The sequence below is a fragment of the Lates calcarifer genome, linkage group LG9, assembly GCF_001640805.2.
Source record: "Lates calcarifer isolate ASB-BC8 linkage group LG9, TLL_Latcal_v3, whole genome shotgun sequence".
Taxonomy (NCBI): Eukaryota; Metazoa; Chordata; class Actinopteri; family Centropomidae; genus Lates; species Lates calcarifer.
Genome location: NC_066841.1, coordinates 10,397,658 through 10,420,195, shown reverse-complemented (window position 1 = coordinate 10,420,195; position 22,538 = coordinate 10,397,658). Strand labels below are relative to the sequence as shown.

The 22,538-nt window shown below is 39.9% G+C and overlaps 3 protein-coding genes across 3 annotated transcripts; all 3 read right to left on the bottom strand.

Moving 5' to 3' along the window:
* Positions 1-1,029: 1,029 nt before the first annotated feature.
* LOC108879898 (heat shock protein beta-1-like) lies at positions 1,030-2,830 on the bottom strand. The gene is given in 4 exon segments (XM_018671345.2): positions 1,030-1,717; positions 1,975-2,038; positions 2,158-2,488; positions 2,490-2,830. Coding segments are annotated over 4 exon segments (615 nt in total). The 5' UTR covers positions 2,550-2,830; the 3' UTR covers positions 1,030-1,557.
* Positions 2,831-4,058: 1,228 nt separating this feature from the next.
* LOC108879890 (sushi domain containing 2) lies at positions 4,059-11,772 on the bottom strand. The gene is made up of 16 exons (XM_018671331.2): positions 11,641-11,772; positions 11,027-11,225; positions 10,694-10,845; positions 10,392-10,559; positions 10,128-10,302; positions 9,701-9,902; positions 8,943-9,028; positions 7,897-8,165; positions 7,680-7,814; positions 7,432-7,587; positions 6,985-7,233; positions 6,654-6,837; positions 6,447-6,541; positions 6,150-6,329; positions 5,124-5,220; positions 4,059-4,966 (listed from the first exon to the last, which is right to left on the bottom strand). Exons 1-16 carry the CDS (start codon positions 11,702-11,704, stop codon positions 4,921-4,923), a joined length of 2,457 nt encoding a protein of 818 aa, XP_018526847.1. The 5' UTR covers positions 11,705-11,772; the 3' UTR covers positions 4,059-4,920.
* A 586-nt stretch (positions 11,773-12,358) lies between these two features.
* Positions 12,359-21,485, bottom strand: myo1hb (myosin IHb). The gene is made up of 31 exons (XM_018671309.2): positions 21,424-21,485; positions 20,294-20,455; positions 19,769-19,884; positions 19,281-19,479; positions 19,101-19,181; positions 18,810-18,989; positions 18,630-18,728; positions 18,402-18,515; positions 18,207-18,278; positions 18,002-18,121; positions 17,742-17,809; positions 17,547-17,652; positions 17,369-17,449; positions 17,190-17,281; positions 16,957-17,051; positions 16,586-16,632; positions 16,229-16,309; positions 16,039-16,144; positions 15,651-15,882; positions 15,469-15,545; positions 15,309-15,377; positions 15,113-15,197; positions 14,842-15,004; positions 14,664-14,747; positions 14,337-14,430; positions 14,146-14,201; positions 13,934-14,069; positions 13,735-13,805; positions 13,175-13,272; positions 12,964-13,063; positions 12,359-12,886 (listed from the first exon to the last, which is right to left on the bottom strand). Exons 2-31 carry the CDS (start codon positions 20,429-20,431, stop codon positions 12,860-12,862), a joined length of 3,087 nt encoding a protein of 1,028 aa, XP_018526825.1. The 5' UTR covers positions 20,432-20,455; positions 21,424-21,485; the 3' UTR covers positions 12,359-12,859.
* Positions 21,486-22,538: the final 1,053 nt, after the last annotated feature.

The following is a 22,538-nucleotide window of genomic DNA, read 5'->3' as shown; positions in this document are numbered from 1 at the left end:
TTTGAAGCCTCTGTACGTGTACGTCAGTGATGGGGCTGCAGCAGAGAGATCCTCGACTCACTGAGTTGCACAGAGCTACTATTGAATGTGTTAATGTACGTTAATGGTCTGACAAACCTATTGTCTATGGTGATTTTACAATAAGCTCTTTATTTAAACTGACACGACATTAATTAGGAAGAAGATTGCACTGTGCTGGTCAGGAAGAACAAAGAGAAGAATTAGTGAAAGAATAAAAGTTTTGTTCATGAACCAAAACAAGAGCAGGAAACTATTACTGTGAAGAATCAGTGTGGTAGCATTGTTGAAACCATCTGTAAATTATGTCTACACTGTCAAATTGAAGGTATTGGCCAGATATGGTTATATCATGGTTAGGTTTCCTGCTTGTAGAGGAGTTCTACTCTCCAGCTCCTCTGTATTTTTATTTATTTATTTCCACTATCACAATAATCCATGTGATGTCATACAGGACAGATAGAGTAACTCATATTCATTACCATAAATATTCTACTCAAACACTAGATGTCACTGTTTACTTTTGAATGTTCCGGCCTTCATCAGATGATGCCAGCACCTGACTTTCACTCTTGACCCCTTCAACCTCTACTGCATTTGCAGAGATGATGCTGATTATATACATGGAAGTGTGGACTCATTCTTGCCAAATAACTTCATGACAAATAACACTGAACACAAATCTCTAACAGCTGATTAGTAAGATCAACATGGGCTGATTTTGTGGTCATTGAGATAAATTATTGATGATAAACTATTGGCTATATGAATAAATAAACTTGAACATAAATACTATGGACAAAACCACCTCATACATGGTTGACTAATGCAGTAAACAGGATTTCTGTGCCCACATTCAGGAGACCATTTGACATTTTGCCTTTAGAATTAGATGAACAATGGAAGAACAAATAATACAGATTAAACTGGTTTGTTCTAATCTGATAATCTCCTAATAAGTGCATCATCAATGAAATGAGAAAATTACATTCTTTTTATTTTATGGCAGGAGTTGTTTAATATATTTATTGATTATATGGCACAAGCACAGCTTCATGAGGCTATTGGAGGTTATTTAAGATATCAGAGTACAACTTTCAGTACAAACACACAAAATGAATCCATACTGCAGCTTTCCCAGTGTTTCTCCTCCTCAAAAGCAAAATTATACTCATCCCAATTAATTCTCTACTTGGCTATACTGCCCTGTTATACAGAGGAAATGATGACAAGTGTATTAAAAACTACTAACTATGTTCTTTTTGAAATGCCACACCATGCAAAAATTATTTCTCATTTCCAAAGTCAGTTCTCTTTTACTTTGATGAGTTTGCATTTGATTTTAAAAATGAAAGTTACTGTTATATGGTACTGTAGTGATGATAATGCATTACAGTAGCAGACAGTATCTCATGACAGGAAAGTTATCTTTCTGTTATCGTAAATCACATTTAGTAAGCTGTAGCAAACAGTTTTTTCTTCTTTTTTTTGTCAGTGCTATAAGGTTGCTACAGCTGCTACTGGTTCTGCTTTCTGGTTTCACTTTTCAACATCCTGCTTCTGTCTGATCTGAACAGGTATGACGAGCTCATTGGCCGGGTCGCTGATGGTTGTCCCAGGAACGGGAGCCTCTACGGACAGGACTCCATCACCAGACAATGATGAACTGATGTGCTGCAAGTCCACCCCGTGCGGTAACCTTTAACAAATGATGAAGAAATGTCTCAGCAACCAACGCAGAAACTCAAGCAAAGTGCAGTCATTGTATGTAGCTACACAAACTTTTCTTTGTTACCTCTGTGTGTTTATTTCTCTTGGCAGACCTAATATGGCATCTGTTGCTGCAGGATACCTTATCATGATGTGTGACCTCTTATGACCTCATGAAATGTTCAGTATTTGTTTTCTTAATGTCAAACTGTATAGATTAATAGCTCAAAATGAGAGATAACCTACTTATATTTCCGTGTGAAGCATCTTGAAACCAATCCATGCACATCTTGCCTCTCCTCATGATTTCCTTGAAATGAAAAACAGACATAGTTATAAAAACACAGTGTAAAAATACCAAATTATATAGCATTTCATTCACAACTTCCTTTTACTTAGTTTTCAACTCATAAGTAGCACATGCAGTACCTGATATTTGCAGGTAGCCCTCCTTGGTTGTGATTGTAATCTCCTCTGGCGAGAAGTGATTGACATCCAGGTTAATCTTCCAGCTGTCCTGCCCCGTTCGGATCTCTGACACTCCACTTGTTAGTTGTCTCAGATCCTTTTGGTTCAACGCCGCAGGGTGCTGACTGCTGAGTGGAGGCAGGAGGGGAGTCTGTGTGTACCCAGGCCAGGAGAAAGATGCCAGTCTCTTCTTCGCCCAGTCTATCCAGTCCAGATCACCAGGTTCCAGAAAGGGAGGGAGGCCAAAATCCTGCGCGAAGATTCGGCGAGGCTCCGTCCAGTTTGGGAAAGGGATCCCAGCTGACATCTCTGCGGAAAATGGGACGAGATAATATTTTATCTGGCTCACCCATATCCTAGAAAATAAGCTCTAGAATGAGGGAAAGCGATGTTGAAACTGCAAAGTTTATAGCTCCACCCTGACAAACAAGTCTGATGACCTGGACGCTAAACAATAGGGCAGCTGTATCTTTTATTCTTTGAGGAAAAGGCTGAATTGGCATTGGTAGTGCTCCACTCACACACTTTATATACTCAGCTGATTCATTTTAACACTTGTCCAGCAGTAAGCATGATCTAAGGGATGAGAGCGTCTTGGTATGTCCTGAGCTGGGATGTTACTCCCCCGTTGCCCTGGAACCTGAAGTGGATAATGCTAATTATTTGTATTTATATCTCTGGAGTGTCTGTGGCAAGTTGTTGGTGAATGACTCTGGAAGCAGCAAGCGGACAGTTTATTCAGCAGGGGCCTCTGCAGTCTTGTCACATACTGGTGCTCTTTGTCCATAGAAATCACAGCCTTGTGTTATGTGAGGGAACAGCACGTACATTCAGAGTCACACAGTAAACAACAACTCCCAGTTTCTAAAGCCAGGATTGAGGAGAAAACTCAAGACCAAATAAACATCATTGTGTGATGGGTATCCAGGGCAAATAATTCTATATTATAAGAACGAGGACGTGTTTACATCCAGGACAAAGTGATGGAGTGTAAGACTGACGCAGTGGAGTGATGGTGAGGAATTTTACATGTAGAGCTGCATCCTCATGAGTGTTATGTTGTACAAATAATGAACAGAGCTTTAGATGAATAAATCAATAAGCAATTCGCCATCTGAGAGGAATGATATTTATTAATGACGCAATATTTGTAGCCTTTTCATCAGCACTCATCCAAAGCATTAGTCAAAAGTATTAACCAGATAAATATTGAGCAATACAATGATAGACACACAGTGCCACCAAGTAGCTATAGTTGAGGTAAGCATATACATAATGTTACCATTGACAGGAAATTAGACTATGGTTTGCAACCAAAAGAAACCATAGAATTATATACATTGCATTCTACAAACTCCTCAGTTATACCATCACCAGGAGCAGGTAACAGCAGCTGTCAACAGGCCTAATCAGCCCACATAAATCACCTGGCTCACCTTGTATTTGTTAGCTGATAACATTTTGTTCTACAATGCTTTGATAGCTGATAAATGGCCTATTAGGAAGACCATAAAAGCCATTATTAGCACAGAGTAGATGTGACAAATCTTTATGGTTTTAAATTTAGTTTTTATGAAGAATTCATCATTCACATAAATGTGAGGACAGTGAGGTCATTAGTTGAGTCACCCCACTACTACTGCTGTTATTAAATGCAACTGTCTGTTATGTCTGTGCATTTTGAAGGTAATAAAGAGGTGCACAGGGTCACCGGTGGAGCGGAAAGTCGGCTGTTTATTAACTCTATTAAGTCTGATAGTCATGTCAGTGTAGCAGCTATGCAACATGTTCTTTATGTGTTAGGGCCCTGTGATGGTGAACTGAGCACTCTGTGCTTGCTTGGCTTCCATACAAGTGAACAGTCATGTTTATTCTATTTTTATTGTTAGTATTACAGTTAGTGAGATAAGTACAAACAGACATCCATACACATTGCAGTAGTGAGGCTAAAGACTGGTCAGACACAGTTTTGGTATCTAACCCTTTACTCAAGTTATGTGTTTAAGAAGAAAAATTGGAGTATTTCCATGTCTTTGCTTATTACTCCACTACTCCTGATATGACACAGAATATCACTGTATTAGAAGAACTTTATTGTTCAACAAATTTGAAAATAATAAACTGTTTAACAATAATATTCATCAGCACTTGAAGACAATACAGAAAGAATACATACACAATACAGAGGTCAGTTAATTTCTGGAAATACACATGTGATCTGAAGAGCTGACCCAAGATTTCCTTTTTCTTCAGTAGCTCAAGCACACAAAGCTCTAACTTGATACTTTGACTTAATAATGGAGTGTTCAAACAGCTGCAGGTAGAATGTCGCTCCATGTTTGACAGATGTTTTATCAATTATTGTTAATGTGTTGAACAGACCTACAGTATTGTGTTATTGAATTAGGACTACTGTGAAGACAAAAAACAAACAACAAAGTGCTTTCACTTTACAAAAAACCTAAAGCTGCAGTTTTTAGCCCAGAGTGCTGTGCAGTGATGACAGGTGTGGTCAAAAGTGCAACACAGGTACCATAGAAGTCAGTCCGACAATACTTTTCTGCCATAGAAGATGTATTGTGTAGTTACTCTTTAGCTGTGCAGGGACCTTTGCTCAACATTATGATATATTTTAAAATAAGATTAGAGATAAGATAAGTTGTCCATTTTTCCGAAGGTGAAGACATGAACACGAACAGTGTGACAGTGAAGCTAAAGTTGTGGTTAGAGGGCCTCACTTGTCGTTGTTTCCTTTGAACGTGCAGCTTTTCTGAAATTAAAAAAAGAAAGGAACAAGAAAGAGAAAAAAATTACTTTCATGTCATAGCAGAAAACTACAACACACAGCCTATCTGTTAAACTTTTTCCATTTCAGTTAAATTAATTAATTCTTGTTAGGAGTGTAGATTTTAGATACTGTACTGCACCTTTTCTGTTTTTTGGAGGCGAGGACAATTGTCGTTATAATTACAATCAGTGCTAGAGCTCCAATGACTGAACCGGCCACAATTCCTGCAAGATTACCTGAAATATCACAGAGATGTATTAAGTTCTCAGTGGAATACAAACTATTAATTAAGATTTAGTGGGTTTGATTATTGAATTGATTTATTTTGCCTTAACTAGATAGTTTAGACAGGAAGAGAGAGGACAGGCAAAAAAAGGTCCTGAGCCAGAATCAAACTGATGACATATAGGCCAGACTGTTTGATTCAGTCATTTTGCTAGCAGCAGTCTTTCGGTTGGGCAGACATCACCTTGGTCCATTTTGAAATATTTCAAAAACTATTGGATAGATTTGGTATCCATGTCGAGGATGAATCCCACTGATTTTGGTGATCCCCTGATTTTTCTCTCTTTCTCTGTAGCACCATCATGAAGTTCGCATTTGTAGTTTTTAGTGAAATGTTTTAACTGCTGGATGCGTTTCCATGAAATTTGGTATAGACATTCATTGTCCCCAGCAGATGAATTGTAATTTGTAATTGTAATTTTGGTGATCCCTTGACTTTCCATTTAGAGCCGTTAAGGGCTCGGCTCAGATTTGGAAGAAGAACACCCCCCCCATCAGGCTGATGGCTTACACATTTAATCACTTAAGGATTGAAGCTTGACAGGCCTATATTGTGGATAAGGAAGGAGTCCGTCTTCACAGTGATTAGTTGACCCACAGAGTTGTTGCATTGCTAAATTCTTTGTATTTCCAATTTGTTGTGTGCATTTTTATTAGAGTCAGTAGTCTTATAAGTAATTCTGAGTGGAAACGTCAAAGATGAAAAGGTCATGAAAGTGATTTAATTTTCCAGACACTTCAGAGCCGATTCGATGGATCAGATGACGCCCACAAAGACACACACTCACACGTAAACGTGCATGCTCAAACACAGACACTCCCATGTGATTTGTGAAGATAAAAATCACTGGGCAAGACTGATTTCATCATTTATTCATACTGGGAACCACGCAGGTTGTCTCCTCTCCAGACCACAGGCCGTTCTCCTGGCATACGCGCTCTGCTGATCCCTTCAGGGTGAAGCCATCATCGCAGAAAAGCTGAACCTTAGCTCCCTGTAAATACGTGGTCCCCTCCTTCCTCCCATTATTAGGTGGTGAAAGCCAGCCACAGGATATCACTGCAGAGTACAACAATAACTAACACTGGAAACCAAATACACGTTGTATATAATTAACGCTGTATATAATTAAATAAACTGGTCATTTTCATAGACCTTATCATCCTCTCTACTTACCTGGCTTTAGATCATCCACAAGAGAAATGTGACTCTGGAAAGACAGCTTGGTAGCATTTCCCATGCTTGGACTACGACCTACCAGGATATCATACCTACAGTACAGAGGAAATGATCAGAAAATTACTGGAACAATTGTTTGATTGGATTGATTGCTGATTCATTATTATAATAAGAGAAAGTCGGGGGAAAGCTTTTTTCACACACCTACAGAACTTAGATCCCTCTCCGGTGCATATCTCAGATGCCTGTTGTCCTAATGGGTCATCTGGTCTCTCAGGGGCAGAAAACATTGGAATAAAACTGTGGTCATGTCTGGGAGCATGGTAATATGTGTCCAAAAGATATTCTGAATCATATGTAAACAAGGCAGACTTGTTGGATACAGCCCCTGTGAGACAATAGAAAGATGTACAGTTACTATAAATAATCAAAATTGCAGGAATTTAAGTAGAAACTATCAGATGAAAATAAAAAAAAAAGATGAAAATATCACAGGAATTTTGACCAATAATCTGAGATTTCATTGATTCCTTACAGCTCACTCCGAAGCTGAACAGCTCCTCTGGGTTGCTCTGGTTCTGCACAAGTTCGCCGTTGCTGAGGACAAGGTCGTCCGTGGCGTCACCGTTCATCTTTCCCAGCAGTCCGAGAGTAGAATCTGTGAACTCCTCTGGCAGCAGCACAGTGGTTGTCATGGTTCCCCCTCTCAGTCGCACTTCCACTCCAGCTCCAGAGGGGAACATCACGGTCACATTTGTCGGGGTAGGAGAAAATACAAACACACCTACAAGAGAGGTTTTGTTAAAATTAAGATTACAACAAGCCTATACCAAGAACTTTCTTCAAAGGACCTGAAAGCATATGTAACATTTATACTTCCTGTAAAATAAAATGAACAAAGGGAATACATTTTACAACATTTCAACAGGAGTAGTAAGATCAAATGAATCATCATGAGCAGTGAGGAGAATCAGGGTCTCACCATACAAGTCCATCCAGGTCTGCTCAGTAAAGGAGAGGGTTTTTTGATTCTGCAGCACCTCAAGGCCGTTGTGACCACTGACAAGCCGCACCTCAATAACATCAGAGGATGCTTCTTTCATGGCCACAGCTGATAACTGCGTGGCTTTTATGGTTTCTAATAGTGAGAGAAGCAGTTCAGTAGAAACATTTGTTAGAATATTTAGTGGTAGTGATTATTGTTGAGAACACAGACACTCAGTAGCTCACCATTCACAGGTTCAGTTCTGCCTTGGATTGTTAGCTGTTTCATTTCTGAGGACACCAAAGTGTACTCCCCTTTGCCGTTGAAGGAGTAGCTGACACCGTCAAATGTTATGAAGTGGGGATCTCCAAACACCACAGCTGGAATTGCACACAAAAAACTTTACAACTTCACAGTTCACAATAATGACAAAAACACACTGACTGTTAATGATTCACTCACCTGAGCTGGGCGACTGGTAACGCCTGCAGTCACTGGAAGGCCGGTGTTTGAAGTAGTAGTGGCAGTTGTCCGACCACAGGCAGCAATAGTAGAAGCTCAGGACGTCATAGACCCAGTGGGACTGCCCAGGGATCCGAGGAGGTCTCTTGTAAGGAGGCGAGCCCCAGTCGTGTGCTCGGTCTGGAGTGCTGCCCCCGATTGAGTCTGCCGTCAGGACCTGAGCACCAGTGCTGTCGTAACAACACTGTTGTCCTGCTGCATACTTAGGGCTGTTGACAGATCCAACAATAATTTTTCCTTTTAGTTTCAGGATACTTAGATAAATATTTCTAAGTATAAATTTACAGTAATGATCAGGTGCTTATTTGTCTCCGTAGCTCCATTTATCAGTACTTATGGTGTCATTTTACTGTTCCAGGTGCCATACATTTACTCAGAGGATTACGTGCAATTATGCAAGTGAGTACAAGGAGGATAAGGAGGGTATTTACTACAACTTATTGTACGGATGAGGTAGCAATGACCAGTAGTGGGCAGGTCATTGAGGTTATAGATAAGAGTACAGGTAAAAGAAAAAGTAGCCAAATGGCTACAAAGTGCAGAATGAGGAAGAACATACTGAAAGATAGCCATTTCCTTTTGCTTTTTATGTCACCTAAAGCTTAATTTTAAGCAAATAAAGTATATCAACATAAGGTCACTTCAACAACAAACAAACAAATAAATAAATAAATAATAATAATAAAATAATTGTTTGACATGAGCAAATGTTTTTAACATATGCTACATAAATTAGGAGAGGACCTGAAAAGATCTTAGCGACTGAGATGCCACATGTCTCCATTTTAATATATAATCTATGTATTAGAGGGCACTGGAGGTTTTTCCCTCTCCGCTAAATGTCACAGATTCAGACATACTGATCATTGGGGCAGGTATTACAATCTAGTATATAAACTTACAAAATAAAGTAGCACTTGTTAAATTTTTTATGGTGTTGTCACCCACCTGTGCGGGCAGGTTAACAGTCTCAGTAAAGGTCTCACCTGGCTTGTATTGCCCTCACACAGTGAACACTCCCAGGGTGGTAGGTGCACACACTCCCTTTCTCTATGTCACAGCCATAATCAGTCTGAGGAGAGAAATACAGTGTCTGTGAGCAGGCGGCCAAACATACGTTTCTCTGTGATCATGTTTATGAAAAGCTGGTGCAGCTCAGTCCAGAGACATAATTCTAACACAACAAAGCCACTTGGTTATTCAGTTTGTTTGTCCACAGTGTGACAGCAGTTAATAAGCAAATGCTTCACTCTCAGTCCTCAGTAGCACACCACGTCACTGGCTCTAAAACGTGCAGTTTTAACATTTTATCTAACCCTAAAAGGTAATAATATCTACGCTGACATGTGTTCAGAGTGCGTGTTCTTGTAAATACTATAATTAGCAGAGACTCCTCTTTGACTTTGAACTGATAAGCTGTGAGCATTAGTAACAGGCTGCAGTCATAAACATGTCATCATAAATACAAGAAGTAAGTAAGTAATACTTTTATCTTTAACCTGTAAGGTAATGCTACACGCTGTGCGCAGCTCAGCCCAAAAACTAACGTTTCCAATCCAGATCTAAATCATATTATTGATTTCTGATAAGTTGATCCAGCACTCTGGGTAAACAAACAGTTATTAGTCTGTGTCTGGTAGTTTATCATTACAAAACCTTTCTAATTTTCTTTTTTGATCCTATGTATTTCTGTCTTAATGTTTAAGCTTTCTTTAGATTTTGTGAAGCTACTCTTCACACTTACATGAAACCTCCCAGTGTCTGCTCTGGCTTGAGCCAGGGTGCAGGGGCAGTCTATGATTTCATTGAGGAAGTTGGGCAGCTGATTTTCCAGCTGGTCCCATGCTACACATTTCTCCAGGGCCCAGGCTGTTGAGTTCTGCCTAAATTTCTCCTCCAGATGCCAGGCTAGAGCATGATCCTCAGTCCATGCAGCTTGTACATTCCTAAATGAAACATATAGACAACTGTTAACTACTGTTTAGGTTCATTAATTGTTTGTGTTTTTGTTGAAATATCAGACTTACATAATCTGCTTTTTACTACTAAAATGTAATGATCTTTGGATTTATCTAATCTAATCTAATCTAATTTACATCTTGTGAAATTGAATAGCAAAAATGAATCTTTATTGCAGTCATCTATAAAATATAGAAAGTGATGGTACCTACCATGTGCCATCAGGGTAGGTACTGGGGCTGATGCGTACAGAGCCAAGCTCCCAACTTGAGAAGCCGTTCGCTGCTGGTTTGGGCAAAAAGCTGAAGGAACCATTATTGGGCTGATTCTTTGCCAGGGAGTAGAGATACTCCCACTCACCCTGCCAGTAGTCTGAATAGGGCTCTCCTACAGAGGAGCATTTTAAAAATATTCAGTGTTTTCCCCAGCTAGGTCATGTGATCTATGAAGTGTATATACATTAGAATTGTACTCACCGGTCTCTCTGTATCCCCAGAGCTCTATATTGACCCTCTCAGCTCTGACCAAAGATGTATTCCAAGTCATCTCAAGAGTTCCTCCAACATTAGGCGTGCCATAGTACTGCCATTTTGTTGAGTTGACCAGAGTTGCCTTGAACTTAGAATCTAACTTGCCAGTATGTACTGCAGCAACACATTTAAAATAAATCATACATTAAAGTTGTTTCAACACCAAAAATCAAAACTACATGTTGTTAAATTCTGAGAGGGTTTTTTTTTAAGTAATCCTCATGAGAATATGTAGACAGGTACAGTACCTGCGAGCCAGGCTCCAACTCTGCTGAATGTAGTGCCATTATCTGAGGAGATGTGCAGAGGGACCCATCCTGTCTCATAGAGCAGTGGGGAGATGCAATGGCCTCTACTGTTTTCATCCACATATCCCACAGTATTGGTATTATTGTTGAACCTGCCATTATAAAAGAACGATTAGCAAGTATCTGTACAGCACTTCAACTGAATAACATTACTGTGACACAGGTAGGATCCTAGAAGAAGACTGTCTATCAATTACATATTTCACTTTACCATAATTAATCAATTAAAGGTATAACCACAACAGGTTTAGGAACATAATGTAAAAGTCTTACTTGCATATAATCTGGGAACTCTTATTGAAGGATGCCTCAAGGACAATAAAATCTGTCCCACCAAAAATGGTCCCAGAATATGGAAAGAGTTCCACACAGTACTGTTTATAGTCTGCACAGCAGTTCTTCAGAGACTTACACGTCGGGTGACATGAACAAAAATCTAGTTGTTTTCCACAGTTTCCTTCACATGTCTGACCTGTCCAGAAAAAATGCTTTTAATGATGCATAGAAATATTTTAACTTATATTTTAATCAAGCAATTGATAAGTTTAAATCTGAACAGATTATTGAATCTTAAAATGGATTCAGGGATTCACATTTTCTGCTTTGTGACTGCTTGTTTTGCTAGGTTCTATAGGTCAGCTTTTGACCTCTGAATACCCCCACACAAAACACACAGACAAACATACACAAGCTGCTGCTGCTTTTTTGCAGAAACAGCAAAATACTAAACTCCATAAAATTTTATAATGAACCACTGAGTTAACTCCATTATGAAGATCTTCTCATTTAACTCTGAGTAAGACAGAAGTACAAGGTTGTTTAAAATCAGACATTAGTTACAACATATGTAAAAGTTTTAACAATTTTGAAGTTCGTGGGTAACTTACCTAATGTCCTGCAGATACATGAAACCAGAAGGACAAATATTACTACTTTAAATCTTTGTATCATGGCTGAAACTGTACACTGAGGTTTTTGCTGCACACTCCTAATGTTGAGCTACAGCTACTGAGCATTATTTTAAACTTTGGTCCTTTTAATCACGAGCATTTACAAACTTGTTTAATCATCAGCCATAGGTTATAATGATTCAACTGTACCGCCCTGACCTTTGACCATATTTAGATAAAGAACCTATCAAGACACAATTGTGGAGATACTAGCAAATTAAAAACAAACTTTTCTGCATTGAAAATATCCATTAACATTAGTTGAAAAAAAAATATAGTGCACTGTGGTTTTAACTGACATGAAAATACTGTATCACAGCAGTGCCTTCATGGCCCTTCCTTGACCTTCAAACCTTGAACTCCTGTTGAACTCTGAGGGTTGATGTTAGAGGACAGGAGTGACAGTGGTGCAATGGTGGGTCTCCTACACACCCATTATTCTGAATGCAGTATTTACTCTTTTTTTTCTTTCTATGAACCAATATTTGCCCTCTTATTCTGAAGAGCACAGTATTTGCTCAAACACTGATCAATAGGATAAAAAAAATAAAAAGGCCAGTAGGTGGAGCTGCTGCCTCAGGAATCATCACAGTGTCATATTTTTATTTTTGTTCAATGCTGAACTTAAAAAAATTAAAGACACTTAATATATGCATTGTAGTTTAACATGTTTTAATGTAAAGATAAAGCATGTGTGAGGTATAAACACTGTTACATTCATGGCTGCACACATATTTAATATTTTTCTCTACTGTAATAATCTAGACAACATTTCTACTTAATAAAACATAAAAAAAATTATAAGTGCTTCTCTTCATATTAAGGATGGTTGATGTCCATTAATCTGAGCTAGAATCAGTTTGTTCACATAGATGATTTAAGATCAAAATATTAGTAACAAGCAGAACCACTGATATTGTGGCCAGGCTCTGCTATGAATATGTTTTACGCTCTCTACTACTACGGTATTGGCAGTAATTGTGAAATAATTGCATATACTTCATTGTATTTCATTGTCATAAAGATGCAAAAAATAAAAATTCAGCCAACACTGGTTATTGGCAACAGCCATGGAGCAGGATTATAGAATAGTCATGGCTGTTGATTCAAGATTTGAGATTTAGAGGAGCAGCATCATTCCGCATTACTGGCATCATCATCTTGACTTGGTTTTCGTTGATTCCTAAAAACACACAAAGAGCTTGGTCAGTTGTTGGTTGTGTTTGTAATAATTCAACATTGTCTGAAGTCTGTACTCACCACCATCAAATGGCCATTCTTTGCCCTGTAGACCATGGACTCCTGACCACTCTTGAAGTCCACAAACCCCTCTCTGCCGGGCTGGATGTCAAATCGCACACTGCAAGTGACAGTAACACTTTCACATTAAATTAGACTCACCCATCATTTTTTACCATTCAGATTTCTAGCTTTCAGGTTAATATTACTGTAGAAATTCCAGATCCTGTACCTGCCCTGGACCACTTTGATGCAGTTCTGCTTGTTGGCAATAACATTCAGCTTGGTCAGGGCCTCAAACAGGTAGTCACACTGCAGAACCAGATCCCCCTGAAGGAACAAATGTCGCTGTCATTCAACCATTAGATATGATGACCCCATTTAGTTATGGCTGTAGTCTGATCTATGGTCTGCCTCAGCTTACGTCATGATTTAATGAGGAGCAGTCCAGCAGAGTCACAAACTGCTTTTTTGGGTATACAGTTATTGACTTATGAGGAGTTATGGGGACTAATGATCAAATGGTCCAAGCTGATCCTTACACTGCAAATTTCAGAAATTCACTGAGTATCAGGGTGCCCTGGTAGCCTACAGGCATGAACCATGAACTACAATGTCCCTGGTTTTAATCCAGCCAGGGACCTTGGTTACATGTTGTTCACAATGGGCATTGTCTTACCATTCTGTCTCTAAACTGTTACTAAACAATAAATAACATACAGATGTTGTTGTCATGATGTCATCTATTTTTGAAGTAAAGTTGGATATTAAAAAAGACACCAGTCTTTATACCTTTTGCTTGATGTCATCACATGTAACATGAAGGATCAGGAAGTTGTCGCTCAGGTTGCTAACTGATACACCTATAAAAAAAAGTGTAACTTTTAAAACTTGAATCATGCGTGTCTATAACAGCAAGTTTCATGTGTATACGATGCAGCTCTCCTTCCAGATAACGGTGCTCATCTTGTCTAATTGTCTCACTCGTTACCTTTCAGAGAGCTGTAATCTATCCGCTGCTTGATCTTGGCCTCCTCCACCAGGTAGGCAGCTTCCAGGGTGAAGATGAGCTGCCGGAGACGAGGCCTGAACCCGTTCCTGTCGTATTTCACCACTGGCACACTGTACTGTGGGCAGAGGATACACAAGGTCAGAGTGGATAAAAATGATATTAATGCAAAGTAAATTGTAACATCAGTTTACCTTGATTTGCTCGTGCCGTATCATCTGAAGCACTTTGATATTTATGTCCTCAGCACCTTAATAAAATAACAGAAACTATTGAGAATCCATGAGACAGGATTTCACACACAAACTGAATATATAATGCAATAACGTCTCAGTAATTCCCTTGTAAGTACATTCAGTGACAAGAAAACATTCTGCAGTCTTACTTATCCTGGTGTCCATGAATGGTCTGCACACACTGAAGGGGTAGTTTTCTTTCTTTCCTTTGAACATGGAGCTTGTCTGTTCTTTTAACATAAGCTGGAAACAGGGAGACAATCTTAAAATAGATAATAATAGAAGTATGATATGCAGACTGTGTGTATAAATGTGCATATAAATATGGGAGGAATTGATTTAGATCTGACCATGGCATTGGTGCAGAGATGTAGACTGTAATGTAGACTGGATGTCAACATTCAAATGTATATGTATATCATGGCTTCAACACTCATATAAATATAATATTGTGAGTGAGAGATGGTGGATTGTACCTGTGCTTTCCTCAGTGGAGTAATTCCTCGAATGTATTTCCGTACCATGTGGCGAATGTAGATCTTCTTCAAAAGCTGGGACACCTATAAAAAAAATATAGTTGTTTGATTTGACACCTCCACAGTGAGCTGCCACTACCAAAACTGAGAAAAAAAATGTAATAAAATCACCACCTACCTCCTGCATTATAGGCGGAGGGGTGAGCCAGGAGTCTTTCTCCAGGACTGTTTTGGGCAGGTTTTCCCTCAGCCGTGTGAGGTAGCTCTGCCTCACATATGCCAGGTACTCAGTGTTGTCAATGCAGGCTGGCTGATTTCTGGTCATGAAACCTTTAATGAACCTAGAACAAATGAACAGACAGGTGACCTAGCCTCTATCAGACTGTTACCTTACTGCCATAATTGTCATCTTGTTAAATCTCAGAATAGATTGTGTTGTGTTAACTTACTTCTTGATGACCTTGACAGCCCAAGCTCTCTTTTCTCGCTCTTTTCTGGCCATCAGACCTCTCCAGCAGGTCTCAATCTTAGTGGCTGTTTAGATAAGACAAGGTAACAGAAAAAATGGGTCAAATTCTACATTTAGTCAAGGGAAAGATTTTGCTTGGTGCCTAGAAACAAATGTGTTGCCATGTCATCTCTCACCAGCTTCTCTCTGTTTCAGGAAGTCTCCTTTCACCCTGTAGCCTTTGTACTTGGCCTGAATTCTTGTTGCTGCAACAGTAACAGTCAACAGTTTCACCTTCAGTACATTTTTGATGCTTACTGTAGTATCACAAAGTGATTTACAGCAACAACATCTCACCTAGCTTATGTTTGCAGACCTGAAATGCGTCTTCTGTCGCAAACAGAGTTCTAGGGTGGCGGATGAAAATTTTTGTCCTTGAAGGGAAGACAACCAGGCAAGTCAATTCTGTATTTCCTACCTTGTGAACTAGAACCCATTATAGACCCATCTGTGACACCCAACCATTAACATCTGCTCACCTGCCCATCTTGTATTCATCAGATTTGTAACCCAGGTGTTTGATCAGGCGCTGCACGCCCTCTGCTGCTGTGCCTTTCCAGTTGGGCCAGGTGTCGGGACACAAAGGCTTGTACCTCTGGAGGAAGATCTCATATTTGCGGCGGTAAGCAAATCCAGCGCGCCTGACCCTCAGGTGCTCCATCAGCCCCAGGTACTTCACCTGATGTCTCACCAATACGTCATCAAAGCGTCCTGCCAGAGACACCACAATACTAAGAGTTCATGGGTCAAAGGTGTGCAGTCTAATGTCATGTATTGCCTAACAGGAAGCTGAACACACAAGTAGTTTGACTAACGGCTCTACAGCTTTTGCAGACGTGTGCGGTTTTTTGGGACACAAGGCCTCACCTGGCTGCTTGGCTTCATTGGGTTTAATGCAGCGGACGTACCAGGGCTCTTTGGACATCAGGATCTCTGTCAAGCCCACCAGGCTGCTCTTAAACTGAGTCACCACCTGAGGAGTTACAGGAAATTGGCACAACTGTGAGAACTAATAGTTTGTTTACAGCATTGTTGTGAATAATGAAACATTTCTTACAGTTTCAGGTCTCTTCTTGCTGTCAGGTTCAGTAGAAGGAAAACAGTGCTTGATGATGGCATTCTTGGACTGTCTCATGACCTTAAGAAGAACAGGGGACACAACATGTCATACAAGTTTCCCTTAAATAATAATGTAATGTGAGAGCTATGCCCTTTTATTCTTGAACATATTTTTAGCTCTATGTCTGTGTTTTTGGCAGCAGTGGAAGACATTAGAGGTCATACAGTACATTCAGAACAAATAGTGCATTTGTGTAATACAGCGAATCAAATGCATTTGCGCTCATTTTCAAGGCCAAACAGACCTAATATGGGTATCACCTGGTTTCAGATGATACACATGAAATGAAATTACCTCTTTCCCGTTTCGATACAAGAGATCATTGTTTTTGTCCAAGAATCCTGAGAGTTTAAAGAACAAAATTGATTTCAATTATTAATTTTATTTGCAACAACACATTCCTTCTCTTACAAATGCAAATTGATTAATTCATTACAATCACAGGAAATAAATAAGCATTCTCATTTCTGTACACTTGTTGCAGCTATAGCCTTGGTCTGGAATGACTAGTAGTATATCGTGGCTAATGTGTAATTAATTTATGACTTTTCCTTACTTCTGTTACTGTTACACCACATTATATAATTTGCCGTAGGCTCACTTAATGGCACTTCAATACAGAAAGATGTGAACAGAAATATGTCAAGAAGTATTTCACCTCTTACCAACGACACAGTAGGTAACTTCCCCAGCGTAGTGCAGGAGGCGGAAGTCTCCTCTTTCCAGTGTTTTCCTTGTCTTTTGGTCTGCCAGTTTATGTCTGCAGGAACGGGAAAGTCATTGTAGGTTATTAGGATGTTTATTGCTAGGAGATACACTGGTTTGACCCCTGGGTTATGTTCCTTAACCTTATGAATTCAATGTGCATTTCCTGTGAAGCAAAATCGTCAGAACTCACGAGACAAAATGAGGATGACCACCAATCTTTTCCTCCATCTTCTCCAGGAAGGTGAGATCTGTGGCTTCTCCAGGACGTAAACATTCCTCGTCCTGTATGTGAAAGGATGAGCATCAGAATTTGGTTTTACTTTTGCGGCACAGTCTTTTTGAATGACCAAAACTCAATCACATCTTTACCAATAGTGAGATGATTCCTCTGTATTTCTCCTCCACAAGGTCACAGATGATCTTGTTGTTGAAATATGGCACTGGTTCCCACTGTGCATATAGAAAAAAACAATGTAAGGATAAGCAGTTGAAAAACAGTGTTGAGCCACTGATGTGATGAAAATATGAGGAAAAATTGTGTTTTTACTTCAATTCCTTCCATCTCGTACTCCTCCTGCTCTGATTTGAGGGTCAGCTGGATGAAAAGCTGCTGCAGCTTCTCGTTACAATAGTTGATGCAAAACTGCTCGAAGCTAAAATAAATCACAGACACTGTCAGTAACATGATTCTTCATTTCACGCTCGTGCTGTTAAGAATAATCCAATTTGTTCTAGGTCTTACCTGTTCACACTGAAAACCTCAAACCCATAGATGTCCAGCAGACCAATCACTGTCTTTCTGGAGGAATCCTAGATTTAATTTAAACAAAATCACTCTCTCTCTCTTGTGTAGCCAAACCTCTCCAGAGAAATTCACACACATATGCTCATGTTACTTTAAACCAATAAAACGACGTTGTAGAAAGAATGAGCTACATTTGCTGTTTCCAGAAGTGGATATTTTCAGATGCTCTGTTTTTTTTGTTTTTTTTTTTTACTCACCTTGTTAGCTAAAGATTCATTGATCTTGTTGACCAGCCAGTTGAAAGTGCGGCCATAGATGGCTTTGGCAAGAGCATCCCTGGCATATACTGCATGGTCCACAGAGAAGGGACTGAATACCTTTAACATCAGAACAAGGGAGATGATTAAACGTGAGTATTTTAAACAATTTAAACATATTTCATACTTTTAGACATAAAGTCACCTCCTCTGTTTTGGCTTCAATCTTCCTGTGAGTTAAGCCCTGTTGTAGCACATGAGCAGGAATCCCCAGCAACTGCACAGCAAAGGCAAAGCAAAACCAGACATGTAACACCAGATTTTCTCCATTGTATCCATCAGAAAGTTGCACAAAGAGAAATGAAGGGTCTAAACAATCTACAGATTGTTTGCGTCTCACCTTTGACACCCAGTGCATCTCCTGGTTGTTGTTGAGAGTGGCATATCCTCGAACATCTGCTTCAAACTTGATGTTTCCCAGGTGGAGCACACTGGCAATGATTCCAAACAAGTGCTGCATTACACCAAGAAAGAAAACTAGTTTACAAATCTGCGGCAAATGTTATCATACATGGTTTTATATGAGGTTTTGTCCAGTTTCATTGCATAATTTACTGTACTACCTCACCTCAGTATCACTCTCGCTGAAGTCTATGACAGAGAGGGCTTTTCGCACTGTTCTCCAGTCACTTTTATCATTGATAGAGCTAACTTTGGCACAATCACCCTAATGATGACAAAGAATAAAAGGTCTGAGTCAAGAGATAAATCAAGTGTTTTTTTTTTTCTTCTTTTTTTTAACACTGACCTGCACCAGATAACTGTAGTGCTGGCAGTTTCTCTCTAAGCCAAGCCAGCGGAGCAGATCTTCCTCCCCTCCCTCCACCAGCTGATAGAAGATGTGGAAGTTTCTCTCTCCGTGGTTCTGGTGAACCACACGGGACTTCTCCAGCAGGTAACTGAGGATGTGACCACCAACTGCACCACCCTGAGGGAGAAAGGTAATCTTTAACCTCAAGTCTGTGATAAATGTAACCGTAAGGGCTTAATTTTTACTGTGTATATATTATCTATGTGATCTGAAGATGTTTAAGTCCACCTGGTGGTCGAACTGGATGTCCATGTATTTCCCAAAGCGACTTGAGTTGTCATTCTTAAGGGTTTTGGCATTTCCAAAAGCCTGGAAGATATAAAACACAAAAAAGGGCACTAAAATTCTTTCTTTAAAATTTGGTCTTACACATCAGAAGCTTTGGGCACACATGTCCATGTCACTGACCTCAAGCACTGGATTAGAGAGAAGCAGTCTGTCTCGAACATTGTTCAGGAGCCTGGTACTTGGGCAGCTGACAGCATAAAACTGAAGGATTTTCTTGGAGGCCTCAGTCTTTCCGGCCCCGCTCTCCCCCGAGATCAGGATGAAGTGGTTGTTGAACTCTGACAGCATAGTGCGGAAGACGTTGTCTGCCAGCGCATATCTGAAAGCACAGTGACAATTCAGCCATTGTGTAACATTCATACTCAAAAAAATATTAGGTTTCATCCTCTGGAGACCACAAATTTCCAAAAATTGGGTAATCCATCCAGTAGAAGTTGAGATATTGCAGTCTGGACCAAAGTAGTGGACCAACACTGTCATACCTATAGGAGCTAAGAATATAATGATTTATTTATAGTTTTATCTTATGTAAGAACTGAACATTGAAAGGACCCATCCATAGCTCCAACTGTATGACAATAACAGTCCAGAATATAAGAAATTCTTACATATGAGGTGGCAACTCAAAGAAGTTAACTCCCATGTAGGTATCCATTTGTTTCTTGCTGTAGATGTCTAACTCTTTATAAGGGTTGACAGACACCAAGAGAGTCCCAATGTACGTCTGCAGAGAAAGACAAGGACAGGAAGTCATGGTCTGCAACTCTTGCACATTTGATAATAGAGGAGATTGTTTTTCTCAAAAATGACATGACATTAAAAAGACCTCCAGCGGTGTGGTGTGTATGCATTATTTCACTGATAAGTAATTTTGCTCCTCTTATCAGAAGCAATAAGTTTGGTTAATCACTTGTCATGACCTTAAAGACAGCTGCGACCTTTAGAGTGCTCACTCTGCAAATGAAAAGAACAGGAGCTGCTGCTTCAGCAACACAAGGTGCCAGATTCAGCAGAAGGCAACGCAGCATTAGGACCCTGTCGGGTTGAAGGTCGAGGGCATGACGTTTAATTAGAGTGTAAGAGAAAGAGTAGAGCCTGGTTATCCAAAATTAAACCACACAGGAAAGACTCACGTAAATGAGATTCTCGTGGAAGCGCTTCCTCAGGTTGTCCAGGAAGGCACTCTCACTGGTGTAGGCGTCCAGGAGAACGAAATCCTGGATGCCCACGCGATCCCGTGCTGTCAGGGAGGCCTCCATGTTCCTCAGCATCCGGTTACACCGCTCCTCCAGGCTCTGTGCCCAGACAGGGACACATCAGTGACATAACAAAGAAACAGGGTATCACAAGAAAACCAAGTAGCATGACAAAGCTGTACTGTGCATTTTATGAGACCTTGATGATCAATTTTATTGCTCTCCCTGATGAAATCTACAGATATTATTATATTTATATTTTTATCTCAGTTTTTGCTGTCAACACCAGGCCTATATATGTCCCATCAATTTCCTTTCTGTCCTGTTTTCCTCAAAAGTTCTCTGCTTTTCTTGAAGTTGTCACTCAGCAACACACACACAAACCAAAACACACAATTATGGATAACCTAGGATATATATGTCCCTGAGAGTGACTAATTTCCTCCCTGTATGTCCCTATATCTGTAACTTCCAGTCAGAGCTGTTGTGTGGCCTTGGCTACATCCTTTATGCTCATGACAAATCTAAATTCAGCCACCACTATCTAATCTGCTCCAGTGCTCTCTAAAGAGCCATCAGTCATGTTCATGGCAAGGACAGAGCGGACACCAAATTCTCCATCTACTCTAGAAGCTTCATAAACCTCCTCTATTTAAGTTGTATGACAGTTCAATGCAGGCTTCAACAATAACTGACAAATATGACCTCAAATGCAATCAAGAAGTAATTACATTCATTATAAAAATGCATAAACACAGGATTTGTTCTGCAATTTAATACACAGCCAAAGAGGAGCCAGGTAAAATAATCAGCAAATGCAATGCACTTTAATTATGGTGCTATGAAAGAGCCGCCCAGTATTATGCTTCAGTAGTTTGGCACCCATCACTGCCAATTTGACCTGTCACCAAGTCAGACTAACTGACAGTCATTCTCCGGTAAAACAAGCTGTTGCTCTACTGACCCAGACATTCACAGCAAAATGTCACAATAAATCACGTCCTGAAAACGGCGTGTGATCATTAAAATGTTCAACGAGGGAAAAAAAGAGTCAAAAAGTTACCTACCCTGAGGGTCCTTGATGAGTGTGTGCCTCAGTGCCTTTTCTGAACTGAACATCTGGTTTTATTGAGGGGAAAGGAAAGTAGTATGACAGGAAACACTGATAGATCACAGTCTCTACTTCCTTCACTATAGGAAACCATTAATAATGTGGTGTACAAGACAGGAAGCAAATCTCATTCTAAATATGTATTTCTGTGTGTTGGTGTTTGTTTTTGTGTTTGTGGAGATAAATGAGATGTTTCCTGAACACATTCAATATGCTTGTGCGATGGTCTCTACTCCTTTCAGCCAGTTACTGAATGTTACTCTAAATCACATAGAGTTTAGATTGTGGAAGTTTGAGAAAGGCTGCAACGTATTGGGTGATTCATCAGAAAAAACAAAGACTTATTGATCTTGATAATCAAATCATGCTGGAGACGAAACTCAAGCAAATGTCCATCATCACACTCTCTCTCCCCTGTAAATGTTGTAGCTCTATACACTAAATGTATAACCAATGAATATCAATTTTATCTGTTTATATCGCACTTACTTGCTACATATCTTGAACCAAAAAACACACTTTTCCATTAGGAGGTCCAGCAGTGAGCAGCTAGGTCCCTCTCACTCGCCCTGTTGTTGGCACTCTGTGGGCACAGAGCGCAGGGCAGAGATTTTCTGCCATTCAAAAGAAACGTGAACTCTGGCAGATGGGAAAACAACACTATGCCATAAGAGGATGGGCGATTGTGCAAACACAAAGAGCCACAAGATAAGAGGTGACATTTCCTTGGCAATATTGTCATTTGATTTGACTGTGTGAGAGGAAAGAACATTTACGATTTAAAGGCAAACATATTACCGCAGACAAACAAAACACTGTCATGTATATGGGGCAACACACAAAACCTCAAAATTAACTTCTACCGTAAACATCAAATTTTGATGTCAGGCTACAGCGGAACAGGAAAGTCTATCTGACCTGGAGACCATCACCCGAGAGGGCACTCCATTGTCCCTGTCTATCCAGTATGGTGCAGGATCCTGTTACGCAGCCACAAAGTGGCAGTTAGGCTCCTGAAAGAGATAGCACTCCTCGTGGGTCATTGACTGACACCACACATCACCCAGGGCA

What these genes read in the sequence shown, in the direction of transcription:
- LOC108879890 (XM_018671331.2), bottom strand. Translation starts at nt 11,704, where the DNA reads ATGATACAAAGATTTAAAGTAGTAATATTTGTCCTTCTGGTTTCATGT. An exon ending in CAGAACTGAACCTGTGAATG is followed by an intron (nt 7,588 to 7,679) that starts GTGAGCTACTGA and finishes TCTCACTATTAG; the next exon opens with AAACCATAAAAGCCACGCAG. An exon ending in GACAACCTGCGTGGTTCCCA is followed by an intron (nt 5,221 to 6,149) that starts GTATGAATAAAT and finishes GTGATATTTCAG; the next exon opens with GTAATCTTGCAGGAATTGTG.
- myo1hb (XM_018671309.2), bottom strand. Translation starts at nt 20,431, where the DNA reads ATGCTGAGGAACATGGAGGCCTCCCTGACAGCACGGGATCGCGTGGGC. An exon ending in ATTCATGGACACCAGGATAA is followed by an intron (nt 14,202 to 14,336) that starts GTAAGACTGCAG and finishes TATTTTATTAAG; the next exon opens with GTGCTGAGGACATAAATATC. An exon ending in AGAATGGCCATTTGATGGTG is followed by an intron (nt 12,887 to 12,963) that starts GTGAGTACAGAC and finishes GTGTGTTTTTAG; the next exon opens with GAATCAACGAAAACCAAGTC.